The following is a 21810-nucleotide window of genomic DNA, read 5'->3' on the forward strand; positions in this document are numbered from 1 at the left end:
GTAGTATGGATGGCTTCTCGGGCAGCACGGGTGGTAGTCATAACCTCATGGGCTCGCAGGCCCTCTGCCTGTGCTTGTGGGGTGATCATAGCTGGATCTCTGCCCATCAGCCTCTGTATGCTGGAGCCATGCAAAGGATGGTCTTCCCCAGTTACTAAGGCTAGCTGCTTGGCACAATTATCCTCCCATTCTTGTTTAAAAACGATCATCCCCGCCCCGTCAAAGATTAATCTGCAAGTCTGTTTAATATCAAAAGGGAGCATATCATCGTCTCCAAAAATGCTATCAATAAGTGTAGAAACCATGGCAGAATTGATTCCTTTGTCAGCAACCGCTTTCACGATAGCCTGCACATCCTTCGGGTTTACCAGGGAATACATTCTCTGGTTTCCACCAGCACCGCCCACTCTGACCGGGAATACCAACTTGGCAGACGGAGCCCACTCTGCGCATGCTATTTTTATCTTACACCAGTCTGTATGGGGGGTTTGATTTGTGTCTGATGTCCCCCTAACCCATGCCGGAGGGTTGTGGTTAGTTGCCCTGTAAGCCGCGGCACCCTTTTTGTAAACTTCCCAGTCGGTATCCGATTCAGTGTCTGACCACCCCTCTGTCCAGCTATCCGAGCTGGAGTCACAGTCGCTGCCGGAAGCCGACTGACTGGACGTTTCTGGGCTGCTGAGCCTTTTTCTTGGGCTCCGCCCCTGTCCCGTTCCCTGGGGGCCGGGCTGTTCCCTCCCCCAGTGCTTCCCCCACCTCCTGCTGGGGGAGGTCCTTGCCTTATAAGGATCTAATTTACAAAGAGCTCTGTGATTGGTCTGACGCTCGTTCCCGGGGGCCGCCCCTCTGCCCCGCTCCTCCGTGCTTGCGCCGTTCAGAATGCCCGTGGCTTCCCCGCCTCCCGCATCATTGTGCAATGCTCGACCACGCAGCTCAGCGCCATTTTCAAAACCGTATGGAGGCGGCTCGCTCTTTTCCGCCGCCTGCATCTCCGATATAATGGCAGCATTTCACGCCTCGTCCGCTAATCCTTGCCACAACTCCCGCGCACTCTGTCCCCCCTCTCCCGGTGAAGGTGGGTCCCAATCCGGGGACTGCAAGTGGGGGGTCTGGGGTTCCCGCGTCCACTCGCTCGCCCGATTCAAACCCCTCCGCGGTTTGTGTCGCCGCCCCAATCCCCAATTGTGGCGTGGCAAACAGACATGCTCGGGCAGCTTGCCAGGCTTGCTGTTCCTGCCGGGTGGTTTGCAGCGCCCGCATTACCTTTCCCCACGCTTTAGGCGCTTTTCCTGACCCTGAGGTCATGGTGTCTTCTGCCAAAGCTTTTGTGCATTTATCCCATATCTCCGGATGGAGAATGTCTACCGGGCCGTCTATAGCCCCAAGCTTAATAAGTCTCGGCACTGCAAGACAGAAATCCTTAAGCTTACAATCCAAACCCCACTGCGCGTGGATCTCACTTATGACCTTCGCGACTTGTTCCATATTCCTTGCGGGTCCGGGGACGTCTCCCCTCACTGCACTCGCCAGCGGTGCAGTTGCTGGGTCTTGGTCAGGCGAACCCCGAAATCCGGGCAATTGGTTCCCGATGTTATCCCGAGGTTTCGGCACCAGATGTTGCCTGGCGACCTGGTTCAAGTCCAGCATGGTGGCCCTAACTCTGGGTCACTCGGTCCATCAGCTCCGGGACACCAATGTGGTGGACAGCAAATGGCGTTTATTGAGGGGTTACAGAGGGTTTTAAGGACAGGTGTGCTTGGGTCATTTCCTCTAGTTCACATCTGGCAAGGGGCGGCCAGGTACAGAGCTGAGGTCAGACCACAAGGTGGAGGGGAAGGGGGCCCCTGGCTGCCCGTACATCCCGAGAATCTTCTGTTCGCAATATCCCTATCTCTCTACACAGAGCTCTCATTGCCCAGATACCAACAGAGGCACCACTGAGGGAGGGAGTTTATATCTTAATTTTCAAGAGATGCTGCTCCCTTCCTCAGCAGACACCTGTCTTTCAAACCAAGACACTGCACTGCTCCAGCTCCATCCCCCATGGCAGGATCCATCCTGGATGATCCTCAGTGACCCCTGGTGGGCAGAGTCCCGCTGAACCCTGGTGCCGCTGATCCGTTTTGGGAAGACACCTGGCTGGGGCCTCCACATCCTCCTGGCTCCCCGTGGCCTGGATTTTCTTTGCATTTCTCCTTCTTAAACACTCAAAACTGGGGCAGAAATAAAGATGTTGAACTAAGGCGTGCTTGGAAAAGTGGGGGGATCTTTCAGGGGATGTCAGGGACACTGGGTTTGAGGGAATTGAGGGCTCCTGGGAGGGACTTGAGGATTGCTCAGGGCTTTGGGCAGCCCAGGCTCAGCGGCTCCAGCTGCACTGGGAGACCCTGGCAGAGGTTCTGGGGCAGCTGATCAAGGACCCCCTGCCCTGACACTGTCCCAGTTTTGCCCAATCCCATTCCCTGCTGTCCCCTCTCCAGGATCCCCCTGTCCCCATGGTCACCCCCCTTGCCCCCAGCCCTTTCCCTTTTCACCCCTCTCCTGCTTCTGTCCTGTTCACATCCTAATCCAGATCCCATTCCTGATCTCATTCCCTGTCCCGTATCCTCTGCCCATATATATTGCTGTTCCCATATTCCCAGTCCCATACTCCCTGTCCTGTTCCTCGTCTTGTATTCCCAGTCCCACTCCAATTCCCATATTTCCATTTCTATATTTCCAGTCCTGTTTCCATATTCCCATTCCAAATCCTGTTCCCGTATTCCCATTTCTGATCTCAATCCTATCTTCTTAATCTCCATCCCATATTCTCTCTCCAATTGCTATTTCCATATTCCCTGTCCTGTTTCCATATTCCCTTTCCCTGTTCCTTTTTTCACTCCCGTTCCCGTGTATTTGTCCCTGTCTCCCTTCCCAGTCCCTGTCCCCATTCCTGGTTTTTGGAGTGGTGAACACAGAAGCCTCTCTGAATCCCTCCAAGAGAGAAGAGAATGCAAGAAATAAATTTCAAACCTTTCAAGAAATTTAAATACATTAAGCCACACCAACATCAAATAGAGGTCTAACCTTGACTTTAAGAAGAAGAATTATTAAGTGGCATAGATATGAAGTTTAAAACTTAGTTTGAAGTAAGTAAAAATCTGTTTTAAGTGCCTTAAAAGTAAAAGCCTTACAAGTCAGTATGAAAAACAAGCTGCAATGAGAGCTCAAAAGCACAAATCTACACAGAATAAAAATATAGTAAGATTTCTTATTCTCTTCAGATAGAAGAGATAGGCCATATGCACAAGTTAGACGCAATCTTTTGTTTTACAGAGCCAGAATTCTAATAAGTTTAGGAGAAATGCTTCAGGGTAGTGATTTTAGCTCATTGGAAAATTTGTAAATAAAAATCCGTGTATTGGAGCGAGACCTCTCTCTCGCTCCTCTCTCATCGCTATCTCTTCCTCCACCACCATCATCATCACCACTACCACCATGTGAAGGAAGAAGAAGAGGAAGATGAAGAAGAAAAGAACAGAGGAAGAAAGGCCAGGGAGCATCTGCCTCTGGAGACTCTGCACCAGGCAACAGCTTCGACCTCTTGCACCAGAGAGCTACTCCCGCTTCCATCGGGACTTTATGGCAGAAAGATTTAACAGGGACTTTAGAGCCTTGGGCTCTTTGCCTTTGGAGCATGATGTGCCTTCACAAAAAACAACTTTACAGCAACCAGCAACTGCTCTGCTCTTTGAAGATCTAAAGCCATAACCAATCCCCACAGCTGGTCCCATTACCGGTGCTATTCCTGGGGGCCGCCTCTGCCCCGGGGGCCTGAGGACTCCACAGCTCGGGCTGCCTGTGCCACACGAACCCTTCAGCCCTGCTGCTGCCCTTGGCCAGCTGAAGAGAGCACAAGGCTTTGGGCATTGCTCACAGCCCCCAGCTGGCCACAGCAGCCCATCCTGCCAGCAGCCCTGTGCCTCAGAGCCCTCCCTCATGCTGGGGCCATGCAGGGGCCATGGGCCTGCACCAGGCACCTGTTCTTGCCACAGGAGCAAGGCTGCAGCTCCAGCCTTTGGGCCCTGGGCCGCAGCAGCCCAGGGGAGGCCCAGCTGCAGAGCTCCCAGCCCCGATGTGATTCACTGCAGCACTGCTGAACACTGATCCCCATCCCAGATTCTCTCTCCACTTGCTGCTTCCACATTCCCTGTCCTGCTCCCATATTCCCATCCCTGGTCCCATTCCTTGTCCCTGTCCACATTCCCGTTCCCATTCCCCGTCCCCGTCCCCATTCCCAGTTCTCCTCGTCCCTGTCATGTATTCTGACTCTGGGCCCCGTAGTCCCGGTCCCTGCTCCCACTCCAGGTCTGGAATTCCTGCACTCAGTCCTCATTCCCTCCCCACTCACAATCCCGGTCCCTTTCCCCATTCCCGTTACCTGTCCAGTATTCCCGGTCCCATTCTCGGTATTGGTGCCAATCCCAAAATCCCGGTCCCTTTCCCAATTCTCTGTCCCATAGTCACAGTCTCTGTCCCCATTATCGCTCCCATTCCCGGTCTCTGTCCCCATTCCAGTTTCTAGTGCTGATTCCCGGTGCCGGTTCTCCGTTCCTCTCATGAATTCCTGCTCCCAGTAAAGGTCTCGGTCCCATAATATCGATCTCTGTCCCTATTCCAGTTCCCACAGTTTCGCTCCCTGCTCCCATTCCGGATCCCTGTCCCCATTCCCATTCCCTGTCCCCATTCCAGGTCCCCATTCCCGGTCCCTGTCCCCTCTCACCGGACGTCGCCGCTATCGCTCCATTCCCCCTCATGGCGCTCACGTGACCACAGAAAGCCCGCGCTACTCCCACCCACCAATCCAAGCGCGCGATCGCTTCTGGATTTGCATAACCGCGCCTTCGGGTCTGGCCCCACCCATCGCCAACGCCCCGAGGCGCTTTTTGCTCCCAGTTGCCTCCCAGTGCTCCCACTAAGAGCAGCACTGGCAGGGAAAGTGCTCCCAGTTTGTTCCTGGGGCTGTCAATGTGGCTCCCACTGTCTCTACCTGTCATTCCCAGGACTCCCAGTATCATTCTCAGAGCCGCGCGGACTGCACCGCCTCTGCAATCCCCCAGGTCAGAGTGCAGCTCGTTTTGGGTGTTGGCACCTGCCTGGGCCGGGCTGGGAGCGGAGGAGGAGAGGGAGGAAGAGAAGGAGCAGGAGGAAGAGGAGTGACAAAGGAGGAGCAGAAGGAGGAGCAGGAGAAGGAAAAGAAAGAGGAGGAGCGTTTTTGGAACCACACGCTTCCTCCACCCACCCGCTCAGGCCAGTTTCCCCAGCTATGGCAGCATCGCCCCCACAAAAACACACAGGTGAGGTGGGAGGGGGAGCTCGCCCTAAATCTTTCACGGGGAACAGTATTTTTTTCGGCGGGGCAGGGGTTGTTTGGATCTTGCAGGAGCCCAAAGCCGAGCCGGAAATGCCCCTGCAGGGATCTTGGCGACTCCCACGTGGCTATCGCCCGGTACCGGCGGGGAGGGGGCGATATCGGCTCTGGGGATCCCCGGCATAGCCGGGGAGGGGAACACCAGAACCCCGGAGCAGGGAGAGCCACAGAGGGGTGATCCTGGACCCGGGGAACCCCCGGCAGCCTGGAGGGGTGCGGGAGGTTGGTGATGAGCGGGCTCCGGACCCCCGAAGCTGAAAGGGGCGCTGACTTCTCCAGCTGCCCTTCTCTCTGCCCCTTGGGCAGAGGGACCATCAAAGCCAACGCGCTCAGCCCTTGTTTTCCCCGCCAAACCAGGATTTCCCAAACCTCGGCACCAAAGGGGAGGAGGAGGACGCCGTGAAGAAGAGGAAGATGGCCCGGGAGCCCCAGGCAGGTGAGGAAGAAGTCAGTGCCCCTTTCCCCCTGTGTCCTGCTCCATCTTCCAGCACAGCACGGCCCCGGCTGCAGCACAGCCCCGCTGCCGACGCCCTCCTGCTGGGGGCGCGCTGGGGAGGTCTCCTTGCCCTTCCCTTTGGCATGGAGGCAAATCCCATCCTCTCCTTGTCCTTCCTCCCCCAGACAAGGAGCTGAGCACGGACACAAGGGAGGACAAATCCCTGCAGTAGAACCTCGGGCAAGAGGCCGTTTGCAGTGGCTCCACAGCGCAGGAATCCAAGGGGGAGGAAAAGCCCCGCAGATCCCGCACCAGGAGGGGCTGCAAACGCACAGCCCGGGGATCCCAGCAGGAAAGACCCAGCCTGAGAGGGGGGTGCTCAGAGCTCAGGGTCCATGAGCAGCATCGTCATGGGGAGAAACTCCACAAGTGCTTGGAATGTGGGAAGAGATACAGCAAGAGATCCTCCCTGAACGGCCTTATGAGCGCAGGGAGTGTGGTAAGAGATTCAACCAGAGCTCAACCCTGAATGTCCACCAGAGGTTCCACACAGGGGGAGAGGCCCTACGAATGTGATAAATGCAGGATGAGGTTTCACACCAGCTCCAGTCTTCTCCTGCACGATCACATTCACACAGAACAGAGACCTTACAATTGTGAGGAGTTTGGGAAAGCTTCAGCCAGAGCTCACACCTTACTGTCCCCTAGAGGAGCCACACTTGGGAGAGGCCCTATGAGTGTGATAAATGCTGGAAGAGATTTCAGAGCAGCTCTGAGCTTCTCAAGCACTATCACATCCACATGGATGAGTGGCTCTTCTCCTGCAATGACTGTGGGAAGGGCTTCAACCACAAGTCCACCCTCATCATCCACCAGCGCATCCACACTGGAGAGAGGCCCCATGAGTGTCCTGAGTGTGGGAAGAGCTTCTCAATTAGCTCTAACTTGATCCAGCACCATGGAGGCACGACTGAGGGAAGCCCTGTAAGTGCCCCAAATGTGAGAAGACCTTCATGCACTGCTCCAGCTCCATCCCCCATGGCAGGATCCATCCTGGATGATCCCCAGTGACCCCCAGTGGGCAGAGCCCCGCTGATCCCTGGTGCTGCTGATCCGTGTTGGGAAGACACATGGCTGGGGGCTCCACATCCTCCTGGCTCCCAGTGGCCTGGATTTTCTTTGCATTTCTCTTTGTCCTTCCCAAACACCCAACACCAGGGTAAAAATAAAGATGTTGAACTAAGACGTAGTTGGGGACATGGGGTTATCTTCCAGGGAATGTGGGGGACGCTGGGTTTGAGGGAATCGAGGGTCCCTGGGTGGGACTTGGGGGTTGCTCAGGGCTTTGGGCAGCCCAGGCTCAGTGACTCCAGCTCGACTGGGATACCCTGGTGGAGGTTCTGATCAAGGACCCCCTACCCTACCACTGTCCCCATGTCACCCCTCCTGGCTCCCGCTGTCCCCTGTCCAGGATCCCCCTCTCCCCGCTGTCAGTCCCTTTACTCCCAGCCCATTCCCGTGTCACCCCACTCCTGCTTGGATCCCATTCCCGCTCTCATTCCCTGTCCCGTATTCTCTGCCTGGTTGCCGTTCCCATATTCCCAACCCCATATTCACTGTCCTAATCCTGTTCCTGTATTCCTGTTCTCATATTCCCATTCCATATCCTGTTCCCATATTCCCATTTCTGTTCCCTGTCGCACTTTCTTAATCTCCATCCCATGTTCTCTCTCCAATTGCTATGTCCATATTCCCTGTCCTCATCCCATTATTCCCATTTTGGTTCCTGTTCTCATTCCTGTTCCCACGTCCCTATCCCTGTTCTCCTTCCCAGTCCCTATTCCCTGTCCCTGTCCCCATTGCCCATCCCATTCATGGTCCCTGGCCCCTTTTCCAGTCCCTGTCCCCATTCCCAGCTGTTTGGAGTGTGTAACACAGAAGCTTCTCTGAGTCCCTCAATACTTCATAGAGCTTCTAATAAATGTGCATTCTCATTTAAAAGATGTATTTTATTCAATTTCTCTTTAGAGCAGAGGTGATTGCAGCATTCTGTGATTGATATTGATCCATGGTCTCTCCTCAGAAGGCCTGGCCTGCTCAGAGAAGCTGTGCCTTGAGGTCTGACCCAATGTCAACAACCTTGCTTCACATTCCCCAGCCCCATCCTGTCTCTCCTCACTCACCTGAGACCTGCTTTGCTTGGAGAATTGCCTGCACACAGGCAAAGAAGGGATTATTTTTTTATTTTTTTTTTTTTTAAGCGGTCTAAACCAGTTTTGATTGCACCAAAGTTTCCCCATTGAAGACAGGCACCCTCAAGTGTGTGCCAAGCCCAAGGCACCACTGAGACCCCTGCAGAGCTGCCCTGGGCCAGCTGGGAGGGCGGATCATCGTCCCAACCTGCACTGGGCCATTGCAAGGGACTGTGGCCATGGACACTGCACTGACCCCACTGCTGGGTTTGGGTGCCAAGGCAATGCTCATCAGTCCAAGTTTCCTTGGAAACCACTCTAAGGACCCATTTCTGCAGTCAGGCTCCATGGCCACTTGCATGCAGAGCTGTTGTGTCCTCGGCTGCCCCGGCACCCTCAGGACAAAGCAGTGCCAGGGCTGTTCCAGGTACAATTGCACTGACGCTCCTTGATGCAGTCAGGGGCCATGGCAACAGCCACAGAGGACCTTCCTTCGTTTGGTGCCAGGCAACCAAGGCCTGGAGCCATTGTGATGGCTGCTTGGCATGGAAACCTGCCCTGGGCCCCTTGCTCAGGGCTGGTGTCACTGCCCAGAGCCACAGGGGATCCCTTGCTGGGGGCTTGTGCCGTGGCCACCTGCCCTGTGCCGCGCTGGCTGCTCAGGTGCAGTGGGAGCAGCAGCAAAGCCCAGGGCCAGGGCCAAAGGCCAGGTCAGCCAGACAGAAAGGTCAGCTGGGCACTGTTTCCATGGCAGCCATCCCTGGGACAGCACACCTGGTCACCTGTGGTGGCACTTGCCATGGAAACCCCTTGCAGGGGCTGATGCCACAGCCGCTGGCACTGAGACACTGCTGGGCTCGGTGCTGAGCACAGGGCTGAGCACACAGAGATGGTTTTGTTCTTGCTGAGCCTGCACAGAGCCAGGGCCTTTCCTGCCCCTCGGCCAGACACTATGGGGAGGGGCTGGGGCTGCAGGGGAGGTTGGGAGGGGACAAAGCCAGGACAGGTGACCCCAACTGGCCCCAGGGATATCCCAGGCAATGGCACATCGTGGTCAGTGTCTAAAGTGGGAAGAAGAAGGCAGAAAGGTGGGGACATTTGGAGGGATGTTGTTTGCCTTCCCAGTAAACACTCAGTTTCACCAGTGGGCAGGATCAGCACCAAAGACACATACTCCAACTGAAGGAATTGTGTCACTTATATAATGCAAAACTGCAAAGAATCACACAAGGAGAAGCTCAATAAAGCACATAATCGTTAGCAAAGAATTACAAAAGGAGCTGCTCAGCAATGCACCCAATCATCACTACCAAAGATTGTCCACAGTGATTTAGAAAATCCATCCCCAGTTACCCCCAGACTTTGCCATCACCCAGGTGCACACATCAGCTGGGGGAAGCTGTCACAGGCATGGGCTGCAGTGCCACTCCTGGACACTGGGAATTCCTGCAGGTGCCTCCAGCCACAGCTGAGGCTTCCAACCCTGCTGTGAGAGGGCCCAGCTCTGACAGTGCTGAATAAACAAACTGACAGCACTTCTAGTGCAGGAACAGCTGGTTTCATCCTCCTCTGGGCTCCTCCCAAAGCCTGGCCAGGGCTCAAGGAGGAACCAAGGGAGTTGGCTTTGACCAAACACCCCCAAACAAGGCCAGATGTTGGATTTCACAGCCTTGTTCAGCTTCTAAATACAGAAAGGTCAATCCGTTTTTCACTAATGAGTGCACACATCTATCAGAGTGCTAATAACCATGCATATTTCGTTAATGAGTGGATACAAAGATAGCATTTGGCTGGAAGGTTCATCCAGAGATCACCTTTGCCTCAGGGCCTGTTGTTCAGCCCTCAGTCAGGGCCTCTTATCCAGGCTTTGGTACTTCAGGAATGTGATTTAGGGCTGGGCTTGACAGTGCTGGATGAACACCAGGACTGGGTGAGCTCAGAGGTCTTTCCCAAAAGAAAGGATTCTATAATTCCAGGATTCCACCTGCTGCATTCAGCTAGGTCCATGTTAGCAGCATTACTTTGGTCCAAAAGTCCCCTCTTGGTCAGCTCTTGTGGCCTAAGGCTTCAGCTCTTCCAGCTCCTGGTGCTAAGCTGTTCATGCTGGACCAGACGACTCGGAGAGAAGAACACAGTTCATCCAATTCCTTCTGGGACACTGAGAGGGGAGGGTGTGGAACCAGCAGCATTGTTTGGTGTGGCCTCCTCCCTCCCCTACACACCTTCCAGCACTTTGAACCAGCCAAGAGCTTTCTCCAAGGGTGCAGTGAAGCAGCTCTTCCTGCTCCCAGGTCTGGCTCTTCCCAGTCTCTGACCCTGACTGGTTTTGTCCCTCTTGCTGTGCCCTCTGTTCCCCCTGTGCTCGACAGATCAAGGGCTCCAGCCCTTCCTTTCTCTGCCCTAGGAGCTGCCTGCTCACAGCAGCTTTTCCACCTGGAAGCTCCACATGGACAGGGAGTCCCCACCTCTGTTCCCAGCACAACCTCCAGGAGCCCAGGGCTGCCATCTCGAGTCCCTGCTGGCACTGGGGGCTCCCGGGTGCCACCACTGCACACGGGAGGGAAGAGTTGCAGGGGCTGTGCTGGAAGTCAGGTCCATGTGCTGCTGCTGCTGCTGCTGCTGCGGGGGTCATTTGTCCAGCCCTGCCCAGAATCAGGGATCAGATCCAGGCACTGCTGCTGCTCCCTTGGGATCAGCCACAGTTTGGGTATTGCTGTCAGTGCCAGCAGAAGCGGTGGCTGGAGCAGTGGGTGCTGACAGTGCCCCAAGCCCCGGGGCCAGAGGGGTCCCTGGGCTGAGGGCTGGGAGGGAGCTGCCCCTTGTTCTCCCTCTGCCCCACACAGAGCTGGGCCGGGCACAAGTGGGGCAGCACAGCAAACAGGGAGCCTGCGAGTCTCCTCCAGCCCTGTCTGCTCAGAGTTTGGCCCTTGGAGCAGCAGATGGACAAAGGCAGCTGCTCCTGGTCCCTCTGTGTGTCCCTGTGCTCAGCAGTGCTGCTCCATCAGTCTGTGCCCAGCACCAGGGAAAAGCCTCAGCCCTGCAGGGCCAGGAGCTGCTGGGCTCTGCCTGAGCAGCTCAGCCAGTGGGAAGGAGCTGCTCCACACGGGAACCAGGAGCCAAGGACACTCTTTTTTATGCCATGTTTTCTGGTTTAAGGAAAAACCACAGAAAAAATGTGAAAGATAAAAACAAAATGAAGGTGTTACTGAAAAATAGTTCATAGCTATGGATAAAGGGGTAAGTGATTTTTTTAAAACAAGAACTAAGTTATTTACTTTGTAAATGTGCTGATGGCATGGGTTCATCTCACTGACCTCAGAAGACTTTTTAAAACAATTTTGGGGTTTATTTCCACTATTGTTATTTTAAATTGTGGCTGAAGCAAGAGGAAATTGCTTTGTGCCCTGCCACCTCCAAGCACTACTGGGAATCTAAATTCTAAATCTAAATGTCAAATCCCAAATCTTTTAGAAGATGCCCTTCTTTCTCACCCTTTAAATGAGGTGCACATTTCCTTTGAAATTGTGAGTGATTTTGTTGCCCGATCCGAAGAAAACACAAACAACCGAAGTCGTTTATGCGGTGCTTTATTGAGGGCCCGGGAGCCTGTGGACTAGCGTCCAAAGACAGAGCCCCATCTCACGGAAAATTTACAGGGTTTTTATATGTTTCTTTACATGATTTCTTCATCGTAACAGATTCTTGCTTCATTTTCGATACCTGGTACCATAATCTTTCTGACATTTAAATTTCTGCCAAAAGGTACATTCTTTAGATAAATGGATACACTCCTTAAGATAAGTAATTATTTCTTAACTACACTGCTTACATTTCGAAATTGGCTGTAAGAGTTCATCTACAGGTTAAATGCGGCCTATCAAGCCTTAGCATAACTACTACTAATGTCAACTAATGTTAACTATTAAGGTTTACTACTATCTTAATATGGTTTATTTAATCAAATGGCAACATTTCCCCCCTTTTGAGCATTCTTCAGTCTTCTGCAAGGATGCTCAACTCTCAGTTATTTTCGGGTCTTTCAAATGCAGGATTTTCTTGCCCGATAACAACTTCATACTTTGGAGGAGGCAGGTGCATCTCGTCAGTTCTTGTCAAGGCTTTTATCACTCTTCTGGTGCGTTTTGTTTCCTTTTCGATGACTCCTAAAACACACTTATACACTAGCCAAATAATTAGTAATAGAACTGCAAACAACAGAATGTACTGTATTACAGACGAAACCCAACCAGAAACCTGAAGTCCTAAAGATTCAAAAATTTCTCCGATCCAATTATGTTGTGCTTCCTTTTCAATGTCTTTTGTTTTGGATTCAACTGTTTCTAATTGAGAAATATCCTTTTCCACTTCAATGGTCATGTTTGGAATATGGATGCAGCAATGGTCAATTTTTGTTTTTAGATACTGACACACACCATGCTCTTTTAACAAGAGCATATCCAATGCCATTCTATTCTGCAAAGTCATTCGGGATGTGGCTTGCAATTGCAAATTCATATCTTTGAATCCTTTTTTAGTAGCTGCTGCTAATCTCTCAGTCTGCCCTAGCAGTTTGTACAGCATTTCTCTATTCCTATAGGTGGCTACAGGTGCAAATAGTGATTCTAAAGCCCACCCAAATTTAACTCCACCATCTGGTTCATGCCATTCATTTTCTAACTCAGTGAATGCATCTACTTCTCTTCTCTTCCGGCTAGATTGTAATTTTGATTGCTTCCACAGAGGACAAAGGGTGGGAACTCCTAGAGTAATTTGTGTCACAGGGCCATCTATAGGTATATGTGTGGTCCATTGTCCATGTCCCATTACCCAAACCAAATTTCCTGGACTTCTAATTGTAGTATCCCTACAACTTACAGCTCTTTTAATTCCGCTTCTGCTTAGTGCGGCTACTCTTCCTACAATTGTATGATTGATTTTCCTACATTCACATCCCCACTTGAGTAGTACTCTAAGAGGAGCTAGACTGATCTGACTTTCTGGGGTATCACATGTAATAACCTTAGTACAATTCCAATTTTCTTTAGTTTCTTTAATTTCTCTTGTAGAGGTTTCTGTCTTATAGACTTCCACCAGGGTCTGGTTTTTACTTCCTGTCCATTGTATACACCAGTTCACTGCTCCAATATAGCTGTAATGTTCCAATAAGCTCGGACCCCATACGGCTTTCCAATCATCCCAAATTACATGTTGTTGACTTATATTTTGACACGTAACTTCTTGGTAAGGTTGCTTTGTTTTAACTTTTACATCTCTAGCAGCATACAGTGCTGCATGCCATACATTTTCCTTTTTGACGGTAACTATTTCTCTTTCCTTCCTTTCAATGTGACATACGGTAGATGTGTTTTCTACCGTTTTAGGTAGTAATGGAATGGGAATTATTCCCCATGGAATTGGTTCTCCTGCCGCTTGTGGAAGTGGCAAGCATGCTGTAATTCGGGATACGTTTTGCACCATTCCAAAATCTCTAATTAACCCTACTACTAAATTTTCTTGTTCGCGACTTTGATGTACAGCTGCTTCTATATCTCTCAGCTCTCTGCGCTTCTTTTCTACTAGGGATACCATATGAGTGGGCCTGGTTCTTTGTCCAGCTTTTACTATTCTTATTCCATAATCAGCATCAAGTTCACATATCACTAAACACAAGTATTTTCCTTCAGTAAAGCCAATTTGTGGGTTACTAATATTCAACCATCCCATACCTTTTCCAGATTCTTCCCACCAGCTAATTCCTTGGTCTATTCTGTCCCATGACTTCTGAGTGTTTTCTTTCCACCATTTAACTTGCAATGTCTGATTACATTTTTGTTTTAACACAAATGAACAATTCACCTTCAAAGGAAGTCCATCCCACATACCTTGTACAGTCCAGGAGGGTTTCACCTCTACGGATTCCTGGGATGGAATGTCCTTTCTCAATTTCCAGGATACTATTCTCAATTTAATTTGCTTATAATCAAAGCTTTTTCGGGATTTTACAATGCACATGTAATTTTCCATATCCTCTTGCCTGACTTGCTTCAGTAGTAATGTGGTATTTCCTTTCTGTGCATCCTTATCCCAAACCGTGACAATATTTGCTTCTGGATAATCAGCACCTTTCTTCCAGGTTGCCTGTACATTCCGGACTTCAGTTTTCTGGTCATTGGTTATATAACAGGTCAGGTTCACATCCATTCCGTCCATAACACCAACCACTGGTTCAGTAACTGCAACTACAACAGAACCATTAACAAGAATTGGTTTCGTTATTACCAGCAACAATATAATCAGAAACGCTACTTTCCGCGAATAATCATCCGTGTTGGAGAGACTAACTGAGTCTCCCATTGTGCGGGGACTTTCTTGACCCGAGTGTAATGGATCCATGAGTCGATTCCTTCGACCTTTACTGCCGTGTAGGTTGTCAGGATCACTTGGCGTGGGCCGTCCCATGCTTCTTTCAAGGGGTGGGTGGACCAGTTCTTCACATATACTCGGTCTCCCGGTTGAATGTCATGCACTGGATTTTCCAGTGGCATAGGTCGGTTCCACTGCAGAGCTCCCCTTAAGGCATTAAGAGTTTTGTTTAATGACATGACATAACCAAATATTGTCTGATCACCCTGCACATGCAAGTCCCCTTTCAACACATTAGCATGGTATGGTTTCCCATATAGGATTTCATATGGGCTAACTCCCAATCGCTCCCTGGGTTTGATTCTGATTCTGAGCAATGCTAATGGCAAAGCCTGTGGCCACTGTATTTTTGCCTCTTGGCAAATTTTCTTGACTTGTCCCTTAATCGTTTGATTCATCCGCTCTACCTGGCCACTGGATTGAGGTCGCCACGGGGTGTGTAAGTCCCAAGATATATCTAGCATCCTAGCCACTTCTTGTACTATTCCTGCTATAAAGTGTGGGCCTCTATCTGATGACAATCCCAACGGCACCCCAAATCTCGGAATGATTTCTTTCAACAGTGTTTTGACTACTTCCTTTGCTTGATTTGTTCGACAAGGAAAGGCTTCAGGCCAGCCTGAAAAAGTGCATACATACACCAAAAGATACTTAAAGTTCTGTGCTTTCGGTAATTCTGAAAAATCTACTTGCCAATAATCTCCTGGTTCTGGTCCCACTTGTATTTTTCCTAGCTGAATTTGTTTCCTAACTATTGGATTATTCTTCAAACAAGTTGGACACATGGCATTCACCCGTTTGGCCAATGTTAACATCTGGTTAGAAATTACTTCTCTTTTTAGAAATTTTACTAATGCTTCTGCTCCCCAATGACATTTGTTATGTTCCATTTCCAGAATCGTTTTCATAATTCTGGCAGGCACCACCACCTGTCCTGTCCCAGTCACATACCATCCAGTCATATTCTTTTGAGCAAGTAACAACGATGCCAATTTCTCATCCTCTAGAGAATACTTTGGTTCTTGGGTTAAAAACGGAGTTGCTGGACTCACCTTGGTAGGTATCAGAGCCATCTGAGTCCATACCTTTCTTGCCACCTCACGAGCTGTGTAGTCTGCAAATCGGTTTCCTTCAAATATCTTCCCATCTTCCTTCTGGTGTCCTCTTACATGCATTACAGCAACTTTTTCGGGTCGATGTACTGCATCTAGCAAGGCTAGGATTTCATTCTTGTATTTGATAGCGACCCCTTGAGAGTTTAACAGTCCTCGTTCTTTCCACAAAGCACCATGAATATGCACAACTCCAAAGGCATATTTAGAATCAGTCCAAATATTTACCTTCTTTCCCCAGCTCAGGATTAAAGCTCTAGTAAGTCCAATAATTTCAGCTCGCTGGGCAGAGGTTCCAGGAGTTAGGGCTTTTGCTTCTACCACCGTCTTAACAGTCACCACAGCATACCCTGCATACCTGGTTCCGTTTTCTACGAAGCTGGATCCATCAGTAAACAGCTCCCAGTCTGGGTTTTCCATCGGGGTATCTCGCAAGTCAATCCGACTGGCATGCACCTGTTCGATAACTTCCATGCAATCATGTGCTAATTCCCCTTCTTCCTGCTTACTGCGGAGAAACTCTGCTGGATTGATATGATTAGTTGTTTTCAATTCTACATCATCCTGTTCTCTCAGGATTGCTTGGTATTGCAACATTCTACTAGATGACAACCAGTGACCCCCCTTTTGTTCCAGGACTGCCAGTACCATGTGAGGTACAAACACCTCTATCTTCCTTCCCAGAGTCAATTTTCTGGCCTCCTGAATGAGGATCACTGTGGCCGTAACTGCCCGCAAGCATGACGGCCAACCAGCACTAACAGTGTCCAATTGTTTTGAGAAATAGCCTACTGGACGTTTCCAGGATCCAAGTCTTTGGGTCAGCACCCCCAATGCCAATTTTTGTCTCTCATTTACATATAATTGGAAGTCTTTATTTAAATCTGGGAGGCCCAGTGCTGGAGCCTCCCTAAGGGCTTGTTTTAAATCTTCAAATGCTTTCTTCCTCTGTCGGTTCCAGTTTAATTGTGATTCTTTCAGGGCCTCGTATAATGGTTTGGCTAGGAGTCCAAAATTTAAAATCCACAGTCTGCACCACCCCACCATTCCCAAAAAGGATCTCAATTCCTGATGATTTCTTGGGAGGGGTATGGCACAAATAGCTTCTATTCGATTGACTCCCAGTCTTCTTTGGCCTTGAACAATTTCACATCCCAGGTAAATTACACTTTCCTTTACCAGTTGTGCTTTTTCCCTTGACACTCGGTACCCAGCCTGACCCAGCATGTTTAGCAAGGCAATGGTTAGCTTAAGACATACCTCCTTTTCTTCTGTTGCCAGAAATATATCGTCCACATATTGGAGAATGACGTAAGAGAAAGGTGACTCTCTTACCTCAGCAATCTTCCATTCCTCCAATTCCTTTGCCAGCTGGTTTCCAAATATTGTTGGGCTGTTTTTAAATCCTTGTGGCAAGCGGGACCATGTAAGTTGTCTTTTCCTTCCAGTGTCAGGGCTTTCCCATTCAAAGGCAAAATATTTTCTACTCTCCAGTGCCAAAGGGATGCAGAAGAAAGCATCTTTTAAATCAATAACAGAAAACCATTTAAACTTTTCTGACACAGATGTTAACAAAGTATAAGGGTTGGCAACCACCGGGTGAATGTCTTTTACTATGTTATTAATTGCCCTTAGATCCTGCACTAACCGATACTTACCATTTGGTTTCTTAACTGGAAAAATAGGAGTGTTAAATTCTGACTCACATTCCTGCAAAATCCCTTGTGCCAAAAACTGGGTTATCAAAGGAGCAACACCCTTCTTAGCTTCTAATTTAATTGGGTATTGTTTTATTCTAACTGGTTGAGATCCTTCTTTTAATTCTACTACCACTGGCTGGGCAGCCTTTGATTTTCCAGGGTTCCCCGTCTCCCATACCCAAGGTACTACAGCTTGATCCACCTCGATGGGGATAGGAGAGGGATCAATTTCCTTTATTACAAATAATTTGGCAATTTCTTCTCCCGGAACTTCTAATTTTACCCTTCCGTTCTCAAATATAATTCTGACGTTTAGTAACGATAATAGATCCCTGCCCAGCAATGGCTTGGGGCAATTAGGCATATACAAAAACTGATGGTCTAATTCCTTCCCTCCGAATTTCAAATTTAGTGGTTGTAAGAAGGGTCTTTCTTCCAAATGTCCTGTGGCCCCTACTACCTGTATGGTAGTATTGCTAATAGGTCCCAATCTTTTATTTAAAACTGAATGCATTGCCCCTGTATCTACTACAAATTCTTGCTCTTCCCCATCTATGTCTATTCTAACCTTCAAATCCTGCTCTAGTCAGCTCTGATTTTGATAATTTCCCAAAACAAAAGCCTGAGCGACCCCTTCTGGATTCGCGGGGTATCCAGCAGAATTGCCTGTTTGTTCTCCTCCCGACATTCCTCCCAGTCCAGCTTTTACTGGACATTCATTCTTCCAGTGCCCAATTTGGCGACAGAACGCACACTGATTGGGAGCAATCCCTCCTTGCTGGGGACCGGTAAAGGCCATTCCCCTTCCTCCAAATCCAGCATTTTGGAATCCTGCCCTTCCACGTCCAAAACCACGACCGCGCCCAAAACCACCTCTGCCTCTTCCCCTACCACCGGCTTGCTGCATTATAGCTAACATATTTGCCTGCTGTTTCTTGGCAGTTTCTTTTTCTCTATTATTATAAACTTTCCAAGCCACTTCCAACATTTTATCCAAATCTCGAGTATCATGTCCCTCTAATTTCTGCAGTTTCTTACGTATGTCTTCCTGTGTCTGACCTAAAAAGATTAGAGCAAGCTGCAGTTTTCCTGCTTCACTGTCAATCTCCAAGTCAGTGAAGCGTCTAGCAGTTTCCTTAAGTCGCTCTAAAAATGCCGAAGGCGATTCATTCTTATCTTGTCTAACTGAATACAATTTTGACCAATTTAATGTTTTAGGCATTCCAGTTCTGATTCCCTCTACTAACAACTCCTGATACTCCCTAATAGATTCTTTTCCTTCACTCCGGTTTGGATCCCATCCCGGATCATCACTCGGTACCAAGTCATTCACAGTTCCTCCAGCTAAATGCAGTCTAATCATTTCTCGAGCACGCTCTCTCATTGCCCGCAACACCATCTCCTTTTCAGTGGAATCCATTAAGGTATCTAACAAAACCTGCATGTCATTCCAATCTGGATTCTGGGTTTTAATAATCATTTTAACCACCCGTGCCACTCTTTCAGGATTCTCACGGTAACTGCCTGCTGACTGCTTCCAAATCACCAAATCTCCTGGGGAGAAAGGCACTTTCACGAGCACTCTCTCTCCTCGGGGTCCCATAGCTTCCCTTAAGGGGGCAATAAGCTGGGATTCCCCATAATTCTTACGTCCCTGCCTGGTTCGTGCCGCAAGTGGGGTATTTCGCTGATTTTGGGAAGAAACAGGGGAAGGGGTTGAAGGACACATAACAACCTTTTTAGCATTCCCTGGTACTACTGTTATGTTTGCCACCTCCTCCTCCTCCTCCTCCTCCGCACTGCTTTCTGGTAACGGTGGATACAAAGAGGAATGGGGTGAGACACAGGGGAGGGGTGAAACAGCAGGAGGGGGTGAGACAGCAGGAGGGGGTGAAGCGGAAGGCGCACCGGGTGACACCATTAAAGACAAATCCTCTTCTGGTCGAGAGGTTAAGGCCAAGCACTTAACACATTTAGATTTCTCTTTACAACCCCCGCACTCAAATTCTTTCATCTCCAATACCATTATTCCACATTCAGCCTGCCACTCCTTTTTACGGCGCAACAAATAAAACAAGTCCAAATACTGTACTTCATCCCATTTTTCATTTTCCTTCAAATACTGCATTAATGAATTCAGGGTATTATAATCCAGAGTACCATTTTCCGGCCATGATGGCCCCTCTCGCTCATATTCTGGCCACCAATGATTACAATAATCAATCATCTTATCCTTACTCATCTCCTGGAAAAACCCTTCACTTTTCCACCTTTTCAATAAACATCCTAACGGAGTATTTTCAGGTACACCCTTAGTGAACCGAACCACAGACTTAAATACCTTGAGTGGCATTTTGAACCGGTTTTTACTTACAACTGTATAACAACTCGACAACCGATCGCAACAACCAATATGCAGCAACGTACAAAACAATAATAACCACAATCAATATTGTCAGTTTAACAGAATCAATCATACCACATACTCACACAACAGAAATAAACACCAGACCAATACCAGACCAATCCAACTTGCCACTTCTCGACGCCGCGAGGGGCAAGTGCCGGACCTGCGCAGCTTTCGCCGCGTCTGACAGCCGGCGCCTAGGCTTACCAGACCAACCAGACGTCTTTAGCCCAACCCGGCGAGGATTGCTGCCTCGTCTTATGGGCAGGCACCCAAACCAGAACCAGAAAATAAAGCACCTTCGGGCTTACCTTTCGCAGTCGTCCGCCAGGCGCAGGGGTCGGGCACGAACCGATGACTCCCCGAGAATCACTCGGTGCCGGCGTGGAGTGGATCAGAACGCGAACCGCCCCAGCCACCTCCGGAGTCCTGCCGCGGTCGCCAGAAAACTGTTGCCCGATCCGAAGAAAACACAAACAACCGAAGTCGTTTATGCGGTGCTTTATTGAGGGCCCGGGAGCCTGTGGACTAGCGTCCAAAGACAGAGCCCCATCTCACGGAAAATTTACAGGGTTTTTATATGTTTCTTTACATGATTTCTTCATCGTAACAGATTCTTGCTTCATTTTCGATACCTGGTACCATAATCTTTCTGACATTTAAATTTCTGCCAAAAGGTACATTCTTTAGATAAATGGATACACTCCTTAAGATAAGTAATTATTTCTTAACTACACTGCTTACATTTCGAAATTGGCTGTAAGAGTTCATCTACAGGTTAAATGCGGCCTATCAAGCCTTAGCATAACTACTACTAATGTCAACTAATGTTAACTATTAAGGTTTACTACTATCTTAATATGGTTTATTTAATCAAATGGCAACAATTTCCTAAAGATGGAAATTCCCACTTACAGCTTTTTGCCCTGGTTTGGAAGTGCAGAAGGGCAATTCTCCATCCATCAGCTCCAGGCTGCACTGCCTTAGGAACACGCCCTCTTGCCAGGTTTTGCCCACTCTTTGGCACTTCTAGAGGAGAAAGAAAGTGCAACTGCACAATTCCAGCCAAGAAGGAATGAAGAGTGGGACAGACAAAACATCCTGTGGAGATCCAGGAGTTCAGCTAGGACCATGGAGAGTTTGGGTTCTTGCCAATTGGGTGTGTGTCCCTAACTGCAATCTCTTGGCCTGCAGGAGAGTCTCCCACACCTGCAAAAGCAGAAAGCTCAGGCGGTGTGCTCAGAACGGGCTCATCAGATACAAAGCTGTCAGAGCCCTGTGAGGGCAGAGCCCTGTGCCCAGGACTGAGCCCAGCAGAGCCCTGGCACAGCCCAGAGCTGCCTCAGCATCCACAGAGCCCAGCTGCAAGGAGAGAAACCAGAAACCGCCCATCAGCTGAAGGCTCCTGTCCCCCTTGTCCCAACCCCTGCAGAGCCCAGGCCATGCTGGCTGTGCCCAGAGCTGGGAACAAACCTCCCAGTCACTGCTGCCCCTGGGAGCAGAGCAGGAGGGCAGTACGTGTGCCCAGCCTGCAGCCAGCCATGGCACATCCAGCCCCTCAGCAGCCGCCCAGAGCCAAAAAGCAGCTTGGCAGCCCACTGAAGAGGTCCTTGCATTCCCCCCAGCAAAGGGGGGAACCTTTGGTGCCTGGCCAGGCCGTGCCATGCCCAGATCTGGGAGCATCCCCCTGCCTGGGGACTCACCTGCAAATTGGGCGTGGAGTGTCTTTGAAGAAGGTGCCAGAATCAAAGTCGATCATCTCCAGCTGCCAGTGGCCAGGTCAGGAAGAGGTTGTCATCCTTGAGGTTGTCCTTGCAGCAGCTCCACTTGGTACAGCTTCTCCAGGGGCTGCTTCTCCTTCCCTGGGGGCCAGACCAAGCTGTCTGTGCTCTGCCCAGGGATTCAGCCATCACTGAAGCAGGACAAGTAAAACCAGGCTGGACAGTGGCTGCCAGTGCTTGTAAGACCAGCTTGACCATCCAGAACAGATGTTCCCATCTGATGGCCCCTGCTCCATGGTACAGGCAGGGAAAAAAAGTCTGGGTTTCTTTGCTTCTTATCACCAAGAGATGTGTGGAGCTGTTTGATCCAGGCTCCTGGATCAAACGGTGCCTGTGAATCTCTCCCATC

General features: G+C 49.8%; 1 protein-coding gene across 1 annotated transcript; it reads right to left on the reverse strand.

The window, feature by feature from the left end:
* Nucleotides 1-1514: 1514 nt before the first annotated feature.
* LOC130259431 (uncharacterized) lies at nt 1515-21442 on the reverse strand. Its single transcript, XM_056503690.1, has 5 exons — nt 21384-21442; nt 20596-20709; nt 12866-14608; nt 3777-3882; nt 1515-1621 (listed from the first exon to the last, which is right to left on the reverse strand). The coding sequence occupies exons 3-5, from the start codon at nt 14495-14497 to the stop codon at nt 1515-1517; spliced, it is 1845 nt and encodes a 614-aa protein (XP_056359665.1). The 5' UTR covers nt 14498-14608; nt 20596-20709; nt 21384-21442.
* Nucleotides 21443-21810: the final 368 nt, after the last annotated feature.

Source organism: Oenanthe melanoleuca, chromosome 14, assembly GCF_029582105.1.
Source record: "Oenanthe melanoleuca isolate GR-GAL-2019-014 chromosome 14, OMel1.0, whole genome shotgun sequence".
In the NCBI taxonomy this organism is placed as follows: Eukaryota; Metazoa; Chordata; class Aves; order Passeriformes; family Muscicapidae; genus Oenanthe; species Oenanthe melanoleuca.

Coding starts and splice junctions, on each gene's coding strand:
- LOC130259431 (XM_056503690.1), bottom strand. CDS start 14,497: ATGGGACGGCCCACGCCAAGTGATCCTGACAACCTACACGGCAGTAAA. Junction 3,883..12,865: donor GTCCAGGAAATTTGGTTTGG/GTAATGGGACAT, acceptor TGCTCTCTTCAG/CTGGCCAAGGGCAGCAGCAG. Junction 1,622..3,776: donor GGCCCCCAGGAATAGCACCG/GTAATGGGACCA, acceptor CCAGGTCGCCAG/GCAACATCTGGTGCCGAAAC.